The sequence below is a fragment of the Somniosus microcephalus genome, chromosome 1, assembly GCF_052327205.1.
Source record: "Somniosus microcephalus isolate GS21.2 chromosome 1, FLI_Smic_1.0, whole genome shotgun sequence".
Classification (NCBI taxonomy): Eukaryota; Metazoa; Chordata; class Chondrichthyes; order Squaliformes; family Somniosidae; genus Somniosus; species Somniosus microcephalus.
Genome location: NC_140987.1, coordinates 260792964 through 260817785, shown reverse-complemented (window position 1 = coordinate 260817785; position 24822 = coordinate 260792964). Strand labels below are relative to the sequence as shown.

The following is a 24822-nucleotide window of genomic DNA, read 5'->3' as shown; positions in this document are numbered from 1 at the left end:
CTCTCTCTCTCCCCAGTCTCTCTCTCTATCTCCCCCCAGTCTGTGTCTCTCTCTCCCCCCCAGTCTCTCTCTCTTTCCCCCCAGTCTCTCTCTCTCTCTCTGTCTCTCTCTCTCTCTCTCTCTCTCTCCCCCCAGTCTGTCTCTTTCTCTCTCCCAGTCTCTCTCTCTCTCCCCTCCAGTCTCTCTCTCTCTCTCTCTCTCCCCCCCAGTCTCTCTCTCTCTCTCCCCCCCAGTCTCTCTCTCTCTCTCTCTCCCCCCCAGTCTCTCTCTCTCTCTCTCTCCCCCCGTCTCTCTCTCTCCCCCCCCCGTCTCTCTCTCTCTCTCTCTCTCTCTCTCTCTCCCCCCCAGTCGCTCTCTCTCTTCCCCCCCCAGTCTCTCTCTCTCTCTTCCCCCCCCCCCCAGTCTCTCTCTCTCTCTTCCCCCCACCAGTCGCTCTCTATTCCCATTAGCCGTTGACCAATCGGGGGGGGGGTTTGTTGTTGTTGAGCGAAACAGTGAGTTGAATTGCAAACCTCATTAGCCGTTGACCAATCAGGGGAGTTATGTTGTTGTTGAGAGAAACAGTTAGTTGAATTGCAAACCTCATTAGCCGTTGACCAATCAGGGGAGCTTCGTTGTTGTTGAGAGAAACAGTGAGTTGAACTGCAATCCTCATTAGCCGTTGACCAAACAAGGGAGTGTCATAGTCGTGTTTACTTTTAAAAAATGTTCAAAAAACAGACTAAATCCGCTGATTAGCTGTTGACCAATCCTAACGCTCATTAGTGGGCGGGGCCTGGGTTAGATATAGAGTAAATCTGCCAATGCATTGCACAATCAAACTGTCAGTGCAACCACAGCACTGGTTATTTACCGAGTAAAGCTCTCTACTGTTCTTAAAAACCTAAACTTTAATACCGGGAACTGCAGGGATCCCAGGGGACAGGGAAGCGAGCAGGTGAGTGGCAGCGCACGGTGTGTTATTCTCTCTTTATATATAGATTTTACTTCAGTCTTTCCCTGAAAAAATAAATAAACTCTCCGTTAATAGCTCATTATTTCTCTCGGGGCTTTATCTTTTAAAAATTAAAAATTTCGGGTGTTGTAGCTAAGAGTTATGTTTATTTTTTGAAAAACTTTTTAAATAGATTATTTTAATTTTTTTTTCGTAGGCCTGACAGCAGGAAAGACTCATCGGTGGTCTAAAGCTGGCAGCACGAGAGGCTCCACCTGGGAGCGCTTTCCGACAAAGACGCCGCGGTTTTCATTCGGAGGCCGACGAGGGGGAGAACGTTTAAAGGATTTTTCGCTGCTTTCATAACAGAATGCCACCAAGGAAACATCCAAGACTTGGCTGCAACACTTCTGCTGCTTCCCGGAGAAAGGATCAAAGAGCTGCTGAAACTGAGGAGCAGAGACAGGCTCGCCTTCAGGCTGACCACGACAGACATGCTGCTGCTAGATCAGCTGAGACTTCCGAACAATCTGAGGGACGTCTTGCTGCTGACAGAGGAAGACATGCCACAGCCAGATCAGCTGAGACTTCCGAACAATCTGAGGGACGTCTTGCTGCTGACAGAGGAAGACATGCCACAGCCAGATCAGCTGAGACTTCCGAACAATCTGAGGGACGTCTTGCTGCTGACAGAGGAAGACATGCCACGGCCAGATCAGCTGAGACTTCCGAACAATCTGAGGGACGTCTTGCTGCTGACAGAAGAAGACATGCCACAGCCAGATCAGCTGAGACTTCCGAACAATCTGAGGGACGTCTTGCTGCTGACTGAGGAAGACATGCCACAGCCAGATCAGCTGAGACTTCCGAACAATCTGAGGGACGTCTTGCTGATGACAGAGGAAGACATGCCACAGCCAGATCAGCTGAGACTTCCGAACAATCTGAGGGACGTCTTGCTGCTAACAGAGAAAGACATGCCACAGCCAGATCAGCTGAGACTTCTGAACAATCTGAGGGACGTCTTGCTGCTGACAGAGAAAGACATGCCACAGCCAGATCAGCTGAGACTTCCGAACAATCTGAGGGACGTCTTGCTGCTGACAGAGGAAGACATGCCACAGCCAGATCAGCTGAGACTCCTGACCAGACTCAGTCACGTCGCCAAGCCGACAGTCGACACAGGGGCATTGCCACATCTGACATTTTGAATCATTGGGTTGGAGCAGCCTTCTCCTATACACCCACCATCAATTATGAAGCCAACCACACAATCATCATTGGCAAGATGACCATCATTTGCCCTCACTGTGGCGCTCTCAAGTGGAAGGAGGAAACTGATGGGATATGCTGCAATGGAGGAAAGGTTAAACTTGCAACACTAACAGCTCCACCTGAACCCCTGCACTCACTTCTGTTTGGCCAAACTGCAGCTTCAACACATTTCCTCACTCACATCAGAAAGTATAACAACTGCTTTGCAATGACCTCTTTTGGTGCAAACAGAGTGCGTGAATCTGGATTTTGCCCAACTTTTAAAGTTCATGGACAGGTGTACCATACAATTGGCTCCCTACTTCCTCTACCAAACGAAAGACCTCAGTTTCTGCAGATCTACTTCTTGGGTGATGATGAAGAGCAAGCCAATCGCTGCAGGGAAGCTGCTGTTCTCCCCGCACAACAACACCACATCAAAATGGATATTTTGCTTGCGTTACAGCGGATGCTTCATCAGCAAAACCCATACATTCAGAGTTTCAAAACAGCTATGGAACAAATTACAAATCAAGACCTCAAAATTGTCATCAAAGCTACAAGACTCCTGCAGGTGAACATGAGCGACGCTTCAATGCTCCGACCACCAATGAAGTAGCCATTGTCATTGTGGGCCAAGAATTTGAACAACGGGACATTGTGTTGCATATGAGAGGTGGTCCACTTAAAAGAATTTCTGAGCTTCACAGGTCATATGATCCTCTGCAATACCCGCTTTTGTTTTGCCATGGGGAAGATGGATACGATGTCTATAACAAGATCCCACATGTTGACCCCGAAACTGGTGTGCCACCTACAGCCCAAAGGCAAAAGATGGTTTCTGCCATGGAATTCTATTCATACAGGCTGATGGAACGACAAACTGCTTCAAACCACCTGCTTCACTCTGGATGACTTCTGCAGCAGTTCCTCACTGACATGTTTGCGAAAATAGAAGGAGAGCGGCTTAATTGGTTCCGGCATAACCAAAATCATTTGAGAGTCGCAGACTATATACACTTACGAGATGCTGTGGCCAATGATGGCAACACTGAGGACATTGGTCAACTGGTCATCCTACCATCCACCTTCATTGGAGGTGCTAGGTACATGCATGAGCACACACAAGATGCCATGACCTATGTCAGAAACTATGGCAGACCTGACCTCTTCATCACCATGACTTGCAATCCCCAATGGCAGGAGTTCCCACCCAAAGCTGGTACTGAAAGGCATGACCTCATAGCACGGGTCTTCCACCTCAAAGTTAAAAACCTGATGAAACTCGTGATTAAGGGCAAACTTTTTGGTGCACACCGTTGCTACATCTACAGCATTGAGTGGCAGAAGAGAGGACTTCCTCATGTTTATCTTTTACTCTGGCTTCAGGCAAAGATTCACCCCAATCAACTTGATTCTTTCATCTCTGCAGAGCTACCCAATAAGGACAAGGATCCAATCCTGTTTAATGTTATTGTAAAAAATATGATTCATGGTCCTTGTGGCCGACACAACCCTTCTTCTCCCTGCATGAAAAACAATGCATGTACAAAAGGCTACCCAAAGCCACTGCGTGAACAAACTCAGCATGGCGAGGATGGCTATCTTTCCTACAGGAGAAGGTGCAAAGAGAGTGGGGGTTTCAGCACTCACATTAAAATGCGAACTAGAAAATCTAGCGACTCAGCTCAACCTGGTCCGTCAACTGAGACAACACAGGAAAGACAGACATTTGAAGTTGACAACCGTTGGATTGTTCCTTACTGTCCACTCCTATCCAGGCTCTTCAAATGTCACATCAATGTGGAGTACTGCCACTCAGTTAAGTCTATCAAATATGTGTGCAAGTACATCCATAAGGGCAGTGACCAAGCTGTCTTTGATCTTGAAATGGCTGGACAGCAGAATCAAAATGATGAGATCACCACACATTTGATGGGCCGTTACATCTGCAGCAATGAGGCAGCCTGGTGAACTTTTGGATTTGACATCCACAAGCGTTACCCCACTGTCACTAAATTAGATGTTCACTTGGAAAATGGACAAAGGGTTTTATTCCGACCAGGAGATGCCAGGCAATGTGCTGAGGAACCTCCAAAGACAAAACTTACAGCATTCTTTCAGTTGTGCCAAACAAATGACTTTGCCAAGACACTTTTGTATTATCAGGTGCCCAAGTACTACACCTGGCAGCCAAACAAGACATGGTGGGCTCGCCGACCTGGGGCAGGTCAAAAGGAAGTTCCTGGTCATACAGGGGTGTACTCATCGGATGCACTTGGCAGAGCCTACACAGTCCATCCAAACAACACAGAGTGCTTTCACGTTCGTCTGCTCCTCCATGACGTTGCTGGCCTGACATCATTTAATGACCTCAAGACTGTCAATGGCCATCTGTGTGACTCTTTTCAAGAAGCTTGCCGCATGAGAGGCCTCATTGAGGGTGACACTCATTGGGATGCAGCGATGAGAGAAGCTGCTCTGTGTTACCCCGCCAATCGCCTACGGAAACTCTTTGCCCTTATAATTGCCTTCTGCACACCTTCCAATCCAAAGCAATTGTGGGCAGATAACAAAGACTGCCTCACAGAAGACATCTTACGCCAACTCGCCAGAGCCAACCCCACAATGGCACTGAACTACACTGCTGCGATGTACAATCAGGCATTGATCCTTTTGGAGGACCAGACTTTGAAATTGGTTGGCAAGTCTCTGACTCAGTTGAACCTTACATCTCCCAATAGGAATGATTCTCCAGGTCTCAGCAGAGAGGTCCTCAGAGAAACCACCTACAATGTTGAGGAACTGAGTTCCTTTGTCACAGTCACTGAGCCTAAATTGCTTCCAGAGCAGAAACAGACTTACAGGTTGGTTCTCGATATGGTGCAAAACAACACTCCTGGCATTATCTTCCTCGATGCCCCTGGTGGGACAGGAAAGACATTCCTGATCAATCTTTTGCTGGCCACGGTTCGCTCTAAGGGATTCATTGCACTGGCTGTTGCCTCATCAGGAATCGCTGCAACTCTTCTGCAAGGAGGTTGCACTGCCCACTCAACCTTTGCTCTGCCTCTGGATCTGACAACACAAGAAGAACCAGTGTGTCGCATTAGTAAAGGAACTGGTGCTGCTGAGATGCTTCAAAAGTCTCGATTGATTGTGTGGGATGAGTGTACAATGGCCCACAAGAGGTCACTTGAAGCAGTCAACAGAACTCTTAAAGATCTGAGAGGCAACGATATCCTGATGGGTGGCATCCCCCTGTTGCTGGCAGGTGATTTCCACCAAATCCTGCCAGTTGTCCCAAGAGGAACACCAGCGGATGAAATCAATGCATGTCTCAAGGCATCCCATCTGTGGCGAAATGTGCAAACAGTCCATTTGACCACAAACATGCGTGTTCATATGCATGGTGACGAGATGTCAGAATCCTTTGCGCGACTTTTACTACAATTAGGAGAAGGAAAGTTGCCCGTTGACAGCAGTGGACAAATCACAATTCCTCCAGACTTTGCCTGTCAAGTAAAAACAGTTGATGAGTTGATCTCAAACGTGTATCCAAACCTCCTCAATCATTTGAAAGATCACAACTGGCTGTGTGAACGGTCAATACTTGCACCCAGGAATGATACTGTCAACGACATCAACACGCTGCTTCTTGAAAAACTCCCTGGCCAAGAGCAAATCTATAAAAGCGTTGATACTGTTTGTGACCATGCTGATGGGGTAAACTACACTGCTGACTTATTGAACTCATTGCAGCCTTCTGGAACGCCTGCTCACAAACTGGTACTAAAGGAAGGCGCCCCCATCATGCTCCTAAGAAACTTATCTGCACCCAAGTTGTGCAATGGAACCAGACTGGTAGTCAAAAAGCTCATGCCACATGTGATTGAGGCTACCATCATCTCAGGCTGTGCCAGAGGGGAGGATGTTCTCATTCCTCCAATTCCTATGGTACCAACTGACTTTCCATTTCAATTCAGAAGGCAACAGTTGCCTGTGAGAATTTGTTTCGCAATGTCAATAAACAAGGCACAAGGGCAGACTTTGAAGGTTGCTGGCATCAACTTACTGACGTCCTGTTTTTCACATGGCCAGTTGTACGTGGCATGTTCAAGAGTTGGCACATCAAGAAATCTGTTCATTTTAACACCCTCAGGGAAAACAGAAAATGTTGTCTATGATCTGGCTCTGCAATAATACACAGTACTTTCACCTTCATCTACTCCTCCATGAGGTTACTAGCCGAACATCATTTCATGACCTCAAAACTCTGACTGGCCATCTCTGTACCTCCTTTATAAAAGCTTGCCCCAGGAGAGTAATCTTTGAGGATGACATTCATTGACATGCAACAATGACAGAAGCATGCTTCGCTCTAAGTGATTAATTGCACTGGCTGTTGCCTCATCAGGAACCGCTGCAACTCTTCTCCAAGGAGGTCGCACTGCCCACTCAAGTAGAAAGCTGAATGCTTTCAGGTAAGATGCAGTGTTATTCTGTACAGCATGCCATATAGCAGATAATATACTTTAACACACACCAGCACGGTTAATCTCAACTTTAACTAAAGAGAAAGGTGAAAAATAACACCAATTATCAGTCACTGGTAATTTATTATTACATACTGCATGTGGTCTCTGGGTAGTCTTTTGGGACCTGAAATTATGCCTTAGCCCATTTAAAATAAATAGCCTAATTCCTCAAACTCACTAATTGTTTGTACACAAATATCCTACAAAGTAATTTCACTGCCTTAAAAGTATTTTTCCCCTTTTTGTATATGATTTTCTCCTTGCTTACTCAAACATTCAATGTTGCCTCATCAGGAATCGCTGCAACTCTTCTCCAAGGAGGTCGCGCTGCCCACTCAAATAGAAAGCTGAATGCTTTCAGGTAAGATGCAGTGTTATCCTGTACAGCATGCTATATAGTAGATAATATATTTTAACACACACCAGCACGGTTAATCTCAACTTTAACTAAAGAGAAAGGTGTAAAATAACACCAATATATCCCACCAAGTAATTTCACTGCCTTAAAAGTATTTTTCTCTTTTTTGTGTATGATTTTCTCCTTGCTTAATCAAACATTCAATGTTGCCTCATCAGAAATTGCTGCAACTCTTCTCCAAGGAGGTTGCACTGCCCACTCAACCTTTGCTCTCCCTCTGGATCTGACAAGATTCATTGCACTGGCTGTTGCCTCATCAGGAACCGCTGCAACTCTTCTCCAAGGAGGTCGCACTGCCCACTCAAGTAGAAAGCTGAATGCTTTCAGGTAAGATGCAGTGTTATTTTGTACAGCATGCTATATAGCGGATAATATACTTTAACACACACCAGCACGGTTAATCTCAACTTTAACTAAAGAGAAAGGTGAAAAATTAACACCAATTATAAGTCACTGGTAATTTATTATTACATACTGCATGTGGTCTCTGGGTAGTCTTTTGGGACCTGAAATTATGGCTTAGTGTAGGAACGGAAGTTCCTATCCAAATAACGAATTCCAACGCAGATAAACGAAGTAATCAACTTTTAATAAACTCAATACTTTAACTTTTAAACTACAGGAGCAAAGGTCAGCAGGTCTGTTAAGATCTCCAGCCTTTCTCAGACTGCCTTTAAATACTGGAACCTGACGTCATGACGTCATCACGTTTTCCGCGCCAACTGGGGGTCACGTGATCGGCGTCATGACGTCATCACGTGAAAATACAAGAAGCTGCATACAGCTTAAAGGTGCAGTCCACAACTGCACTACAGAGTGTTTAAAGGAATGATTACAAGTTGTTCAGTGTCTCTTGGTGGTTCTGCCACAGGCGCCCCCCCAGAATTCTCTTTAACAGACAGCATCAAACGTGCAGGAGGTTTAATTATTCTGCCCGAACGACTGCGAACTTCAGACGCTGGATCGATAGCAGATGGGCCAACATTTGGCTGTGTCTGAAGAGGTACATCTGGGGTGGAGGAAACCGTAGCAGAAGGTGTAGATGAGGATGAAGCCGAAGCAGGCAATTTAATAGTAGGCCGCTTCAGGATTGGTCTAGTAGCCAATGGCGGTCGTCCACGGCGAGGCGGCTGAGCAACAACCACCGGTTCACTCCGATCCAGATGGGCTGGTTTAAGTCGGTCGATGGAGATGGTATCCGATTTACCTCCTATTTCGATCGTAAAATATTTCTCTCCCGTTGCAATAACCCGAAACGGTCCCTCATAAGGTGGTCTGAGTGTATCTCCATGAGCATCCCGCCGAATAAAAACATAATTGGAACTCATAAGTTCTGCTGGTACATGAGGCTGATGTAGATCGTGATGTGAAGTTGGAATAGGCAGAAAATTCTTTGCCGCCTCTTGATGCAGAAGAAGCTGCTGCGCAGGCGACCATGATTCTGTATGTGGAGGGAGGAAATCCCCGGGTACTCGAAGCACCTGACCGTATACTAATTCAGCCGATGAAGCCTGGAGGTCTTCTTTAGGGGCTGTACGGAGGCCTAGCATCACCCAAGGGAGTCTATCCACCCAGTTGGAACAACGCAAACTGGCTCGGAGGGACGCCTTTAAAGAACGATGAAATCTTTCACATAAGCCATTTGCTTGCGGATGGTAAGCGGTGGTACGATGCAGCTTGGTACCCAAGCCCTGTGCAACTGCATTCCATAATTCTGATGTAAATTGAGGACCACGGTCAGAGGAGATATCAGATGGCACACCAAACCGGGCCACCCACGCTGAAATAAATGCCCTGGATACGTCTGCTGTGGTAGTAGCAACTAAGGGAATCGCCTCTGGCCACCTGGTAGTACGGTCTACTATTGTCAGGAGATGCATAAAACCCCGCGAAATGGGGAGGGGGCCCACCAAGTCCACATGTACATGGTCGAAATGGCGTTCAGGCACTGGAAAGATGGCCCTTGGAGCCTTCACATGACGATGAACCTTTGACTTTTGACAGTCCACGCAATTGTTTGTCCAGTCACGAACATCTAAATGTATCCCCTTCCAAACAAACTTACGGGACATAAGTCGTTGTGAAGCTCGCATCCCCGGGTGTGATAAACCATGTATAATATTAAATATCTTCTTACGCCATTCGCCTGGCACAATTGGTCGGGGCACTCCCATGGATATGTCACACAACAGCGTGGTTCCTGCTGATTGGAACACAACATCGGCTACCTGCAAGCTAGAAGGCATGGTCCGATACGCCTGAACTTCAGGGTCCGTCTGTTGTTCTTTCGCCAACCCGACGTAATCAATTCCCAGGTGAATTGTCTGGACTGGGGCACGTGACAGGCAATCAGCCACAAGATTATCTTTGCCAGACACGTGTCGCAAATCCGTTGTAAATTCAGATATGAATGTGAGATGACGCTGTTGTCGGGCTGACCACGGCTCCGCTGTTTTGGCCATTGCAAAAGTAAGTGGTTTATGGTCCACAAATGCTGTAAAAGGACGTCCTTCTAACAGAAAACGAAAATGCCGGATGGCCAAAAACAAGGCCAGCAACTCTCTATCAAAAGTACTATATTTTCGTTCATTTTTACGTAATTGGCGGCTAAAAAAGGCCAATGGCTGCCACGTACCATCCACCCATTGTTCCTGCACTGCCCCGATGGTGTAATCGGAGGCGTCGGTAGTGAGTGTGCAAGCATAGTTGCATCTGCCAATGCCGCCTTGGTGTCCAAGAATGCTTGGTCCATCTGTGGTGTCCAAATGATAACAGCTTTACCCGACTTCCCTTTAAGTGCTTCATACAGCGGCTGCATTAATTGAGCTGCCTTGGGGACAAAACGGTGATAAAAATTCACCATTCCCAGGAACTCCTGAAGAGATTTAATCGTTTGAGGCTGCGGGAATGCCATAACTGCTTCTACCTTAGTGGCCAGTGGGACAGCGCCTTCTGAGGTGATCCTGTGCCCTAGAAAGTCAATGCTGGTTAACCCAAACTGGCATTTGGCTAGATTTATAATGAGGCCATGTTGGCTGAGACGGGCAAAGAGTGTACGTAAGTGAGCCATGTGCTCTTCCTTATCTTTACTAGCAATGAGTATATCATCCAAGTAAATGAAAATGAAAGAAATGTCCTGTAACACAGAGTCCATAAGCCGCTGAAAAGCCTGAGCTGCATTTTTTAATCCAAACGGCATACGAAGGAACTCAAACAGGCCAAACGGTGTGATGACCGCCGTTTTGGGGATGTCTTGAGGGTGTACAGGAACTTGATGGTATCCACGAACGAGATCCACTTTAGAAAATATCGATTTGCCGGCCAAATGAGCAGAAAAATCCTGTATATGTGGTATTGGATACCTATCTGGCCTAGTGGCTTCGTTAAGGCGTCTGTAATCCCCACAAGGCGTCCATCCGCCACCTGGTTTGGGTACAATGTGTAATGGGGAAGACCAAGGACTGTTGGAGCGTCGGACAATCCCAAGGCGCTCCATAATACGAAACTCTGCCTTTGCGGCTATAAGCTTTCCGGGTTCCAACCTTCGTGCACGAGCGTACACGGGCGATCCCGTTGTGGTAATATAATGCACCACCCCGTGCTTCGCAACTGCTGCTGAGAATGTAGACCTGGTGAGCTCTGGGAATTCGCCAAGTAGGCGCTTAAACCCGTCTTGCGATGGAACCGCACAGGCAACCGACCAGGAGACAGCAGTACTGCGGTGACAAGGCACTGCATGGAAGGTAGACGCATTAATAAGTCGACAATGTTGGACGTCGACCAGTAAACCATAGGCACAAAAAAAATCAGCCCCCAGAATGGCCTGTGATACTTTAGCCGTTATAAATTCCCATACAAAACGTTGACCTCCAAGAGTTAAATTAACTGTCCGTTTACCAAATGTGCGAATAGCCGCACCATTGGCTGCCTCAAGGGAAGGGCCGTGACTGCCGGATTGTAGGTCCAGCTTTGAAACTGGCAATATACTGCACTGAGAACCAGTATCACATAAAAATCGTCGCCCTGTTCCAGAATCAGTAACATAGAGGAGTTTTCCTGCTGAACCGATTGCCATGGTGAACTGGATGTGTTTGTCAGTTTCTGTCTTCTTCAAAGCTTGTGAGTCTGCTGGAGACTTTTTCTCTACCCAACTGCAGGGTGGACGGCAGCGTCTAGCCCTGACGCCAAAACGGGCGTGGTACATACACAAGCCTGACGAAGGAGGGCTGGATTTTGCTCGCGTAGGAGAAAGACGCCTCGTAGCTGCACAACTCTGCTGTATGACCATAAAAGACTTATCTGCCTCCGCAGCCAGCTCGGCACAGTCCATAATCGTAGAACTGGCCAAGACTGCCTGAACTGGCTCGGGTAGCTGGCAGAGGAAGAGCTCTCGAAATAAAAAACATTGGGGCTCTGAACCCAAAAGCGTGAGCATTTGGCTCATCAATTCTGATGGTTTTGAGTCCCCAAGACCCGGCATTGCAATAAGCTTGCGTGCACGTTCCGATTTAGTTAAAGCATACACTTGTAGTAAACGCTCTTTTAAAGCCGAGTACTTGCCCTCTGCCGGTGGATTCCCCAGGATGCTGACGACGCGTGAAGCCGTGGCGCTGTCCAGAGCGGAAACCAAGTAATAATAGCGGGTTGAATCCGCTGTAATGTCCCGGATAGCAAACTGGGTTTCTGCTTGAAAAAACCATGCTTCTGGTTGCTGTTCCCAGAACTGCGGCAATTTAAGGGCAACGGCGTTCGTATTCATCATGAATATCTCGAAGAAAGTTGTCCAACGAGCTCGGGGTCACCAATGTAGGAACGGAAGTTCCTATCCAAATAACGAATTCCAACGCAGATAAACGAAGTAATCAACTTTTAATAAACTCAATACTTTAACTTTTAAACTATAGGAGCAAAGGTCAGCAGGTCTGTTAAGGTCTCCAGCCTTTCTCAGACTGCCTTTAAATACTGGAACCTGACGTCATGACGTCATCACGTTTTCCGCGCCAACTGGGGGTCACGTGATCGGCGTCATGACGTCATCACGTGAAAATACAAGAAGCTGCATACAGCTTAAAGGTGCAGTCCACAACTGCACTACAGAGTGTTTAAAAGAATTATTACAGGTTGTTCAGTGTCTCTTGGTGGTTCTGCCACATTAGCCCATTTAAAATAAATAGCCTAATTCCTCAAACTCACTAATTGTTTGTACACAAATATCCTACAAAGTAATTTCACTGCCTTAAAAGTATTTTTCCCCTTTTTGTATATGATTTTCTCCTTGCTTAATCAAACATTCAATGTTGCCTCATCAGGAATCGCTGCAACTCTTCTCCAAGGAGGTCGCGCTGCCCACTCAAATAGAAAGTGAATGCTTTCAGGTAAGATGCAGTGTTATCCTGTACAGCATGCTATATAGTAGATAATATATTTTAACACACACCAGCACGGTTAATCTCAACTTTAACTAAAGAGAAAGGTGTAAAATAACACCAATATATCCCACCAAGTAATTTCACTGCCTTAAAAGTATTTTTCTCCTTTTTGTGTATGATTTTCTCCTTGCTTAATCAAACATTCAATGTTGCCTCATCAGAAATCGCTGCAACTCTTCTCCAAGGAGGTTGCACTGCCCACTCAACCTTTGCTCTCCCTCTGGATCTGACAAGATTCATTGCACTGGCTGTTGCCTCATCAGGAACCGCTGCAACTCTTCTCCAAGGAGGTCGCACTGCCCACTCAAGTAGAAAGCTGAATGCTTTCAGGTAAGATGCAGTGTTATTCTGTACAGCATGCTATATAGCAGATAATATACTTTAACACACACCAGCACGGTTAATCTCAACTTTAACTAAAGAGAAAGGTGAAAAATTAACACCAATTATAAGTCACTGGTAATTTATTATTACATACTGCATGTGGTCTCTGGGTAGTCTTTTGGGACCTGAAATTATGCCTTAGCCCATTTAAAATAAATAGCCTAATTCTTCAAACTCACTAATTGTTTGTACACAAATATCCTACAAAGTAATTTCACTGCCTTAAAAATATTTTTCCCCTTTTTGTGTATGATTTTCTCCTTGCTTAATCAAACATTCAATGTTGCCTCATCAGGAATCGCTGCAATTCTTCTCCAAGGAGGTCGCACTGCCCACTCAACCTTTGCTCTCCCTCTGGATCTGACAAGATTCATTGCACTGGCTGTTGCCTCATCAGGAACCGCTGCAACTCTTCTCCAAGGAGGTCGCACTGCCCACTCAAGTAGAAAGCTGAATGCTTTCAGGTAAGATGCAGTGTTATCCTGTACAGCATGCTATATAGCAGATAATATACCTTAACACACACCAGCACGGTTAATCTCAACTTTAACTAAAGAGAAAGGTGAAAAATAACACCAATTCTCAGTCACTGGTAATTTATTATTACATACTGCATGTGGTCTCTGGGTAGTCTTTTGGGACCTGAAATTATGCCTTAGCCCATTTAAAATAAATAGCCTAATTCCTCAAACTCACTAATTTTTTGTACACAAATATCCTACAAAGTAATTTCACTGCCTTAAAAGTATTTTTCCCCTTTTTGTGTATGATTTTCTCCTTGCTTAATCAAACATTCAATGTTGCCTCATCAGAAATCGCTGCAACTCTTCTCCGAGGAGGTTGCACTGCCCACTCAACCTTTGCTCTCCCTCTGGATCTGACAAGATTCATTGCACTGGCTGTTGCCTCATCAGGAACCGCTGCAACTCTTCTCCAAGGAGGTCGCACTGCCCACTCAAATAGAATGCTGAATGCTTTCAGGTAAGATGCAGTGTTATTCTGTACAGCATGCTATATAGCAGATAATATACTTTAACACACACCAGCACGGTTAATCTCAAATTTAACTAAAGAGAAAGGTGAAAAATAACACCAATTCTCAGTCACTGGTAATTTATTATTACATACTGCATGTGGTCTCTGGGTAGTCTTTTGGGACCTGAAATTATGCCTTAGCCCATTTAAAATAAATAGCTTAATTCCTCAAACTCACTAATTGTTTGTGCACAAATGTCGTACAAAGTAATTTCACTGCCTTAAAAATATTTTTCCCCTTTTTGTGTATGATTTTCTCCTTGCTTAATCAAACATTCAATGTTGCCTCCTCAGGAATCGCCGCAACTCTTCTCCAAGGAGGTCGCACTGCCCACTCAAATAGAAAGCTGAATGCTTTCAGGTAAGATGCAGTGTTATTCTGTACAGCATGCTATATAGCAGATAATATACTTTAACACACACCAGCACGGTTAATCTCAACTTTAACTAAAGAGAAAGGTGTAAAATAGCACCAATATATCCCACCAAGTAATTTCACTGCCTTAAACGTATTTTTCCCCGTTTTGTGTATGATTTTCTCCTTGCTTAATCAAACATTCAATGCTGCCTCATCAGGAATCGCTGGAACTCTGCTCCAAGGTGGTCGCATCGCCCACTCAACCTTTGCTCTCCCTCTGGATCTGACAAGATTCATTGCACTGGCTGTTGCCTCATCAGGAACCGCTGCAACTTTTCTCCAAGGAGGTCACACTGCCCACTCAACCTTTGCTCTCCCTCTGGATCTGACAAGACAACAACACCCAGTGTGTAACATTAGCAAAGGAACTGGTGCTGCTTAGCTGCTTCAAAAGTTTAAGCTCATTGTGTGGGATGAGTACAAAGGCCCACAAGAGGGCACTTGAAGCACTCAACAGAACTCTTATTGATTATAAAATCACTCTGTACACTCTGTACAATACCAAACCTATTAGGTTTTCAAACTTTTACCAGAAGGAGTATTCACTTAGTCTTTGGTTGTAACTCCAGCATATTGTAAAATGTTCTATTGTTCTACATTATTGAAATAAATGTTCACTGTTGATTTCTAAACTGACCTGTAAATGTCTGCGATTGTATCTTTTATTTCACTATTCAACTCATTCACTGAATCTTTGTGAATAATGTAATATCACTCCTGGTGCTTGGGAAGAGTTCTTCAATCCCAACAGTTTTATAAACAGCTTTATAAACATGGCACAGGGTTCTTGAGTTCCCCCTCTCTCCCAAACCGCTTTCCCCCCATCCCTTTCTCTCCTTCCCGCCCCCCCCTCCCTGCCTCCCCTGCTCTCTCTCTTCCCCCTAACTCGCGCTCTCTCTCTCTCTCTCTTCCCCCCCAACTCGCGCTCTCTCTCTCTCTTCCAGCAACATGCCCTCGAGAAAGCCTCGGCACCGCCGGGCTCCCCCAGCTAGTCTATATATATAAAAGAGCTCTTCTGTCTGTCCCGATGTCTGTCTGTCTGTCTGTTCTCTATACGTTTGAAAGTTACAGAGCGTACCGACGCGCGCGTCGCCTCAAAAGAAAGCTTGCGATTCCGGACCGGTCATAGGCGTATTTACGTTTCGGCCGGACAAAAATCCCGCCCGCGGTATCCCAAAAACGTTCAGCGTTCCGCTCATTAGCATCTCATTAGCGACCGTGTGACGTCGAGGTCGACCAATCGGACGGCGGGTTCCTTCCTACAGTTGAGTGTCGAGTGACTCGACGATTGACCAATCCTACGCTTCGGTGACCTGACCGGTCGACCAATCGGTGCGTGTGTGGGCGGGCCTTATCCTTCTGAACTGAGGTGAGTGGCCGCCATCTTGATTTTTCACGATTTTTTCCCCACACTTTCAGTGTGTTAGGGAAGTAAGGTAAATATTTGAATTATGTGTTAGGGAATTAATTAACAATTTATTTGAGTTTTATATTGTGTTTAGCAACCCCCCCCTCCTCCTCACCCTTGCGCAGGGGGGACTCGGGGCCTGAAGCTCAAAAAAATTCTCTCTCTCTCTCTCTTTCTTCCCTCTCTCTCTCTCCTTCTCCTCTTCCCTCTCTCTCCTTCTCCTCTTCCCTCTCTCCTCTTCCCTCTCTCTCCTTCTCCTCTTCCCTGTCTCTCTCTACTTCCCCCTCTCAGGTTTCACGGTGTCGGGGCCGTAGCGCGGGCGGGCCGCCCGAAGTTTCCCGCTCGCTAACGGCCGCCAGGCCGCCTCGTGCCACCCGCACTCACCGCGCATGCGCCGCCCGCACTGACCGCGCATGCGCCGCCCGCGAGAGCCCGCTCCCGGTGCCGGCCGCCGCTCAGCATTCCCGCTATCGCAACGGCACCGGACCTCAGGCGCTAGGCAGGGGGAGGGGCCGGAGAGAGGGACAGAGGGGAGCGGAGGGGAGGGGGTGGGAGTGGGGGAGGGGAGGGGGTGGGAGTGGGGGAGGGGGGGGTGGGCGAGGGGAGGGGGTGGGCGAGGGGAGGGGAGGGGGTGGGGGAGGGTGGGGGTGGGGGAGGGAGGGAGGGAGACAGGGGAGGGAGGGGAGGGAGGGAGAGGAGGGGAGGGAGAGGAGGGGAGGGAGAGAGGGGAGGGGAGGGAGGGATAGGACAGGGAGAGGACATGACAGGGAGAGGGGGGACACACAGGGGCAGGGAGACCATGTGCCCCAAAATTGCCCTCGCAACGCAGGGCTCCCCAGCTAGTTGTCTATAAAAGCTCCCATTTCATAGGTGTTCACTTTCCAAGGTTAGAAGCTGTTGCTTACTGCATTTGGAAGACAGATTGAGTTTTGTGCAGCTTGCAAGTGTTTGGAGCAAACTCTCTATCCACTGTCACCTCATTGGAACAACCTCTCTCACCATTGACAGATCGCTTCTGTCATCTCAACTCCACATGCCTTCTATTCCATCAGCATCAGTGCCCTTGAAAAAATCTCACCTTGGTCCTCAGAATCCCACCACGATGAACCCCAACACCAGCAGCACCAGGCACACCAGCAGTACCAAAAACAACACCAGCGTTCTCCGCAATCAGCTGGTGCTGCACAGGACACAGGGCATCAGCACCCAACCACATTGCTGCCAGGGCGCCAGGGATGGCCTCACCATATTCAGATTTACTTCACTTGATGCTGTACACCCTGGCTGCCACATGATGTGCCAGGTTGGCACCACCCCACACCAACACCATAAAGCACCCTACAATGTTCATGCCATTCCTTTCACACTCATTGCCATTGTGGGGATACCGTTATGTCTCACCATTCACTGCAACTCATTAAGCCACTTCCAAAGATGCACACAAATCTGTCCAAGAACGCAAAGTGTTGAAAATAAAGATTTCAATGTTTGACAGCACATTAACAGAAACTTCATATTAACATTGGCTAAAATACCCAAGTGCCTACCCTTGTGTGTTGTTAGTTGTTATGATTGGACTAGGATGAGGGTGAGTGTGAGGGGTGGCGAGTGAGATGGGGAAGTGATAATGTAGATAGAGAGGGATGGGTGGAGGTGCAAGGTAAGTTGGTGTGAGTAAGGATGTACAGGAGTAGGGTAGGGAAGGCAGAGTGATGGGGATGTGATGAGTGACACAGGAGGATGAGGTTGAGTGTGGCTTTGCAGTAACATTTCATGGTCTACTGAGATCATTGAAAGGTTTGTGCCACTGCAGCCAGGTCTTCCTAACGACATCCCTGCTTGTGCCCTCCTGTGCAATGTGCAACCAGGCTGCATTGGTGTCCTGGGGAGGTGTCTTCTGCCCATGGGAAGGGAGGAGGACCTCCCTGCGTGCTGTGACGCCCTCCATAAGCATATGGAGGGAGTCAATGGAGAGCCTGGGTGCAGGTGTACACCTCTGTGCAGTGCTTGTCAGTGTTTGCAGCACCTCAATGCTGTAAAACACCGGCAGCAGAACTATCAAAATCAATTTGCACATGGTCCCTTTAAGGAAACCGGCTGATGACAAGTATTTGTTTAATTTCCCTGCCAGTTCCTTATTCCCCATTATAATTTCTCCTGTCTCAGCCTGTAAGGGACCCATGTTTATTTTCACTAATCTTTTCCTTTTTACATACCTATAGAAGCTTTTACAGTCTGTTTTTATGTCTCTCGCTAGTTTACTTTCATATTCTATTTTCTCTTTCTTTATCAATTTCTTGGTCCTGCTTTGCTGCATTCTAAAATCCTCCCAATCCTCAGGCTTACTACTCTTTTTGGCAACATTATAAGCCTCTTTCTTTAATCTAATACTATCTTTAACTTCCCTTGTTAGCCACGGTTGGACCATTTTCCCCGTGGGTTTTTTTATTCCTTAAGGGAATGTATATTTGTTGCGAATTATGAATTGTTTCTTTAAATGTTTGCCATTAAAATGTAAACCATCACTAAAATGCGGATGCTTCTAACATCTTTAGGTTGGTTTTAGTTTTCGCCAGCAGGGAGGAGGATGTTTGAAACTACTAAAGAACACATCAGATTCTGGTAACAGACCGAGCAGTTGCCGGGGGCCTGAAGCACCGAGTGGTGCAATCAGAGTTGTGTTGAAGTCTGGAATCCATTAGCCCAACCACCCAGCCAGCAATCTTAATTAAAGAGGAACAAAATCATCTCTCTACTGAGGACACACTGAGAGTCAGTCCCAGTACTGTATGAGTAAGTTAATTTTATGAAATTTGATCAGTAGGTTTATTGCACAAAAGAACCATTGTTTTATATTCTGTCCATACTGAAACACCTTTTCAGCTTTCAAATTATTCATTTATCTGCAAATTGTACTTTTTCATGAAATGAAGGCATGTGTTGTAATTGGAGAAATGTTTAGGACTGAAGAATGTTCTGTATTTCACCTTGGAATAAACCTTGTCACATTCTGGACCTTGATGCTACTGCAGTTCTTTTTTTATTTTCTCTCCCCCACCCCCCCACCCCCCAACTTCCTTCCTTTCTCTCCTGAGGTGAGGTTTCTTGCTGGGATCCAGTTCAACAGGCAAAGCAGAACAATTGGTGATTCTCCAAAGGGGCCATTCTTCATGTGCAAGTGCCCCTGCAGAACGTGTCGACAGAGCAGTTTGAGAATTTGAATACAGTTTTTAAAAAATATCTGGAAGTAAAAAGCTGGTATCATTAAAAGTGACCGTGAAGTTGTGGTTAACAAACCTAACTGGTTCACAAATGTTGCTTGAGATACGAAACCAGATGCCCTTACCCTATGTGTGACTCCACCCCACAACGATGTGGTTGATTCTTAAGTGCCCTCTGCAAACCACTCAGTTGTATCAAACCACTACACAGAATAATGGTACAACAACTTTCTTTAGGGCAACTAGGACTGGGCAATGAATGCGGGCCTTGCCAGCAATGCTCATATCCCAGGAATGAATAAAAACAAGAAGAAATATATATATGCAGCTTCCAGCAGCCAATCACTGGGCAGCGGTCAGCAGTGAGAACCCTGGCTCAAATGCTCAGGCAGATTGGACGGCCCCAATTGCTACCCCTGGCGGCAATCACCAAACTCTGCATAGTCCAGGGATCAAACTTGGAACTCTCGGGCCTGTATGGCTCAGCACCACACCAAGGGGTAGAAATTTGCCTTGAATGGTAGTGCAAAACGGGCAGGATTGTATCTGTCCCCCGTTATACTCCCCGCCTGACATTCCCTTCCGTTGACTTCAATAGGGCTGATTATCAAGTGGGGTGTATAACAGGCGCTTGATGCAATAATGCCCGCTTTAGCAACCCCACCCAAGTTGAATTCCCACCCTGCCACAGTATTGAACTAATAAACCATCAGGAGGAGCTGAAAGTGCCCTGTCTGTGCATGGACAGTACACACGATGAACATGCAATGCCCATGTTTTTGTTCCTGTGGAGATTTGCTGAACTGATGAACCGAGAAAAAGAATTTGCTTCAGAATGGTAAGCAACGAGTGAGTTAAAAAAATGAAATCTGGATTGCAGTCCAAAGGTTAGTCAGTCCTACAGCTCTGCCACTAATAAAAGCAGGGGCCACGTTTTTGTCTTTCACCTGCAATGTTAAACTGTAAATTACAACGAGACAGGAAATGAGGGTAAGGCATGAGCACTGTACGTGTTCTGTGTAAATGCTAATGGACAGATTCTTCTGCCATCGCTATAGATTTCAAACTCTACTACAGCATAGAATCATAAAATCATAGTATAGCACAGCACAGAAGGAGGCCATTCGGCCTCTCGAGTCTGTGCCGGCTCTTTCGAAGAGCACTTGATTTGCATTTATTTTTATACTGATTGAGAGATAACTAGAGTGTGTAGAAAGTATTACATTGTCTTTCTGTGTCTGTGTTGTTGGGAGAGGGAGAAGGATAAGATAGAAGCAGTGTTTGTGACTTACATTTGGACATCTTAAACCCAGTGGTGCAGTGGCAATTTTAGAAGTAGGCATACTTTAGATCATGCCAGGGATTTTCTTTACAGGGGCGTCGAGGGCAAGCTGCCCCAGAATTATCTTTACATAGACTTTAGACCAAAAGAGAAACTATTTCCTCTGATGGGGGAGTCCAAAACAAGGGGCTTGACCTTAACATTAGAGCTAGACCGTTCAGGAGTGACGTCAGGAAGCACTTCTTCACACAACAGGTAGTGGAAATCTGGAACTCTCGCCCCCATGATCTAATTGAATGGCGGAACAGGCTCGAGGGGTTGAATCGCCTACTCCTGTTCCTGTATAGCATTGCCTTCACACCAGGATTGTCCTGGAGTCTCCAGGAATTAACGATTAATCTCCTGGACACTGCTGCAAGCAACACCTGTGAGAATAATCATAGGGGACATAAAAAAGCGGTGTGTTTTTTTAAACATTTTCTTCGAAACACTTTTGCTTATTAGTGATAAAAATATTGGTGATGAGGGAAGAAAGGCTGTTTGACTGGATGGGGTGGTTGGAGGCGGGAGATCATGTGGTGAAACCTCCAGGGACAGGTCCGGTCAGAGTTGGCAGCCCTATTCCTATGCTAACACTGCCGGCCACATTACACTGTGGCAGACTCCACGGCAGTTTCCCCCCTTCCCCCTTCCCCCACCCGCCTCCACTGCCAAACACTATCAGTAATACATCACAGGCACTTGAGGGAGCCTGACCCCAGAACATCCCAATGCTCACTGGGACATGGGGGGCAAAATAGCCTCCCCACCACATCACCGGATCGGAAAATCCACCCCGTACAGCGGGACACAGTATAACTAAAACTCCAGGAGGGACGGAAACGGTTGTGCGACGGGATTCACCGAACAATCATTCCAAATGCTTTTAAATAAACACAGACTTCTCCAACTAGATTGGACTCATGGCCCATTTACATTGGCAGTTAAGCAGTGCCTGACGTCAAATTGCTTTGATAATCCACTTCCAATCTTCCATAGGCACTATTTACGTTTCCATTTTAATCAAGTTCAAGGGATATATTATTTAGAGTCGTTGCAGACTTCAGTTACAATCGACAATTAATGTCCCGGCTCTGCAGTTCACCAATATCGATGATTATCTTTATTGTAGCGCGGCTTGGACTACTTTTCCAGCTCAAGCCATTTTACCAAGTTCAAAAATCTCCAACGTTAATAAATATTTTTTTTTAAATGCAGGACTGCTGCCACGCTTTTGTTAATTTTGTAAATGACGGAGCAGTGCATACTGAATGGGATTGTTCTCAAACTGAAGCAGTATCTGTGCTCTCAGCACTCTGAAGAGAAGTGCTTTACCTTTGACAAAGTTCCTCCAACACTATATTGTCACACAGCAACACCCATACTGTATACCTCCACCTTTACAACAACATAGAAACATAGAAACATAGAAGATAGGAGCAGGAGTAGGCCATTCGGCCCCTCGAGCCTGCACTGCCATTCAATGAGATCATGGCTGATCAACCAAATTCAGTACCCTGTCCCTGCTTTCTCCCCATATCCCTTGATCCCTATAGCCTTAAGAAATATATCCAACTCCTTCTTGAATATATTTAATGAATTGCCCTCTACTGCCTTCTGTGGTAGAGAATTCCACAGGTACAACAACTTGCATTTAAATAGCACCTTTAAAATGTCCCAAGGAGCGTCACAGGAGCGTTATCAAACAAACTTTGACACCGAGCCACATATTAGGACAGATGAGCAAAAGCTTGATCAAAGAGGTAGGTTCTAAGGAGCGACTTAAAGAAGGAGAGAGAGAGAGGGGAGAGGTTTACGGTGGGAATTCCAGACCTTGGGGCCTAGACAGCTGAAGGTACGGCCACCAATGGTGGAGCAAAGGAAATCAAGAATATCCAAGAGGCCAGAATTGGAGGAGCGCAGAGATCTCGGAGGGTTGTTGGGCTGGAGGATGTTACAGAGATAGGGAGGGGCGAGGCCATGGAGGGATTTGAACACAACGATGAGAATTTTAAAATTGAGAGATTGCCGGACCGGGAGCCAATGTAGGTTAACGAGCACAGGGGTGAGTGGGATTTGGTTAGATTGGAGATTACATTTTAGAGGAGCCATTTTATGGCTGCGTGCTGCCAGCAGGAAGCCTCGCCCACCGCACACGACGTAAAACCACGGGCAGCGTGTCTGCCATTTCCTAATACGCAGGGCTGGCATTGAAGGTTACAAGCTGGTAGCGCTCATTCATAAAATCAGCCCTTCAAAGCTTGGAATTACTGATGTTGGGGGATGAATGCTTAAAACGCTCATACGACATTCCTCTGTCTGCTATTTTAACAGAAGCGTTAACCTGTTTAAAATAATTTCTCCATTAGCAGAGGAACGCCATGTGTTAAGTGTCAGTCTGTTAATATCAGAATGGTAATTGCTAGCCTGTAGTCCCATCCATACTCCAACTTATTTTTATTCATTCTCAGGATGTGGGTGTCACGGGCAAGGCCGGCATTTATTGCCCGTTCCTAGCTGCCCGAATTTGATACAAATGTCTGGCTTACTAGGCTGCTTCATATAGGTGATAGCCCAGAGAAGCCCATGGGGAGGAGCGCTGATTATGGATGGTCCTCCCTTGCCAGTGGTATCTCCACCCTCCAGCGCCTCGCTGCTTTCCTCTGAGCTGGTGAAAGCCGTACGGTTTGAAGCAGCAGAGTTGGATTAAGGTGACTCCTAGACTAATACAAGGAGGGCATTGTGCGGCATTCCCAGTCCATACTGTTCTAAAGTGGCGGTAATTCTAACCTAACCCGCCCAGCGGGTAATGGGTCCGCCGCCCGATTTTACTCTCCTCGAAGTCAAATGAGAATAAATTCGGGCAGGTTGTAAAACAGGCGGTCAACCCAAGCGCACCAGCTTCCCACTGGCGGGATCGGTTAAAATTACCGCCAGTAAGTCTGAATATCATCAATCTGATACCAAAGTATCTGCTCAGGTTTTAGAATATAAACACAAATGTTTCCTATGTGAATGGAATGTATATTTACAGCATTCAAAAAGTACATTAACACATGGCATTCCACTGGTTAGACCACACTTGGAGTACTGTGAACAGTTCTGGTCTCCACATTATAAAAAGGATATAGAGGCACTGGAGAAGGTGCAAAGAAAGATTTACTAGGATGATACCAAAACTGAGAGGTTATACCTATCAGGAAAGATTGAACAGGCTAGGGCTCTTTTCTCCAGAAAAAAGACGGACGAGGGATGACCTGATCGAGGTCTTCAAGATTATGAAAGGGTTTGATAGGGGAGATGTAGAGAAGATGTTTCCACTTGCGGGTGAGACCAGAACGAGAGGCCATAAATATAAGATAGTCACTAATAAATCCAATAGGGAATTCAGGAGAAACTTCTTTATCCAGAGAGTGGTCAGAATGTGGAACTTGGTACCACATGGAGTGGTTGAGGCGAATAGTATAGATGCATTTAAGGGGAAGCTAGATAAACACATGAGGGAGAAAGGAATAGAAGGTTATGCTGATAGGGTGAGATGAAGAGGGGTGGGAGGAGCATAAGCACCGGCATGGACCTGTTTGGCCGAATGAGAATGTTACAGCTCAGAAACAGGTCAGCTGACCCAATTTTGTTCTTTTATGCTTTTTGCACATTGCCTTTCATACTCCCTCTCAGCTTTTCTAATCTCTGCCATTATCACAAGGCCCAGGCAGATAGAGACTGTAATGTTGTCCTTTTTGGTACTGTTCGTTAATATGTTCCTATTAATGAACAGACGCAGAGAAGGGCACTTGCTGTCTGTTAAGATATTCCTATTTCATACACATTTCCACAACTTGCAAGGTGTGTAAGAGAAGCAGTTTGGGGGGATTTCTCCGCGATAGTTAACTTTTTTTATGACTGTGACCCTTCACTGTTTCCGCTTCTGAGAGTATAGCGAAGAAGAAAATTCAATGCTGGGCACATGTTCCCATTTTCCTTGTCCACCCCTTTCTTCTGAGAAGGAAAAGAAAGGCTTGCATTTATATAGCGCCTTTCACAACCTCAGGACGTCCCAAAGCGCTTTACAGCCAATTAAGATACTTTTGAAGTGTAGTCACTGTTGTAATGTAGGAAACGCATCAGCCAATTTGCACACAGCAAGCTCCCACAAACAGCAATGTGCGAATGACCAGATAATCTGCTTTTAGTGATGCTGATTAAGGGATAAATATCCACCAGGACACTTTTCCTGCTCTTCTTTGAAATAGTGCCATGGAATCTTTTACGTCCACCTGAGAGAGCAGATGGGGCCTCAGTTTAACATCTCATCTGAAAGACAGCACCTCCGACAGTGCAGCACTCCCTCAGTATTACACTGGGAGTGTCAGCCTAGAATTTTGTGTTTAAGTCTTTGGAGTGGGACTTGAATCCACAACCTTCTGACTCATAGGCGACAGTACTACTGACTGAGTCACAG

The 24822-nt window shown here is 46.2% G+C and overlaps 1 protein-coding gene and 2 long non-coding RNA genes across 3 annotated transcripts; all 3 read left to right on the top strand.

The window, feature by feature from the left end:
• Positions 1–4537: 4537 nt before the first annotated feature.
• On the top strand, positions 4538–7088 carry LOC147124770 (uncharacterized). Its single transcript, XM_085992935.1, has 2 exons — positions 4538–6672; positions 7021–7088. Exon 1 carries the CDS (start codon positions 4613–4615, stop codon positions 6389–6391), a length of 1779 nt encoding a protein of 592 aa, XP_085849061.1. The 5' UTR covers positions 4538–4612; the 3' UTR covers positions 6392–6672; positions 7021–7088.
• Positions 7089–12437: 5349 nt separating this feature from the next.
• LOC147124769 (uncharacterized) lies at positions 12438–13441 on the top strand. Its single transcript, XR_015080311.1, has 3 exons — positions 12438–12519; positions 12735–12903; positions 13253–13441. It is a non-coding gene; the product is annotated as an uncharacterized LOC147124769 (long non-coding RNA).
• A 768-nt stretch (positions 13442–14209) lies between these two features.
• On the top strand, positions 14210–15046 carry LOC147124768 (uncharacterized). The gene is made up of 2 exons (XR_015080302.1): positions 14210–14353; positions 14569–15046. It is a non-coding gene; the product is annotated as an uncharacterized LOC147124768 (long non-coding RNA).
• The last annotated feature ends 9776 nt before the right edge of the window (positions 15047–24822 follow it).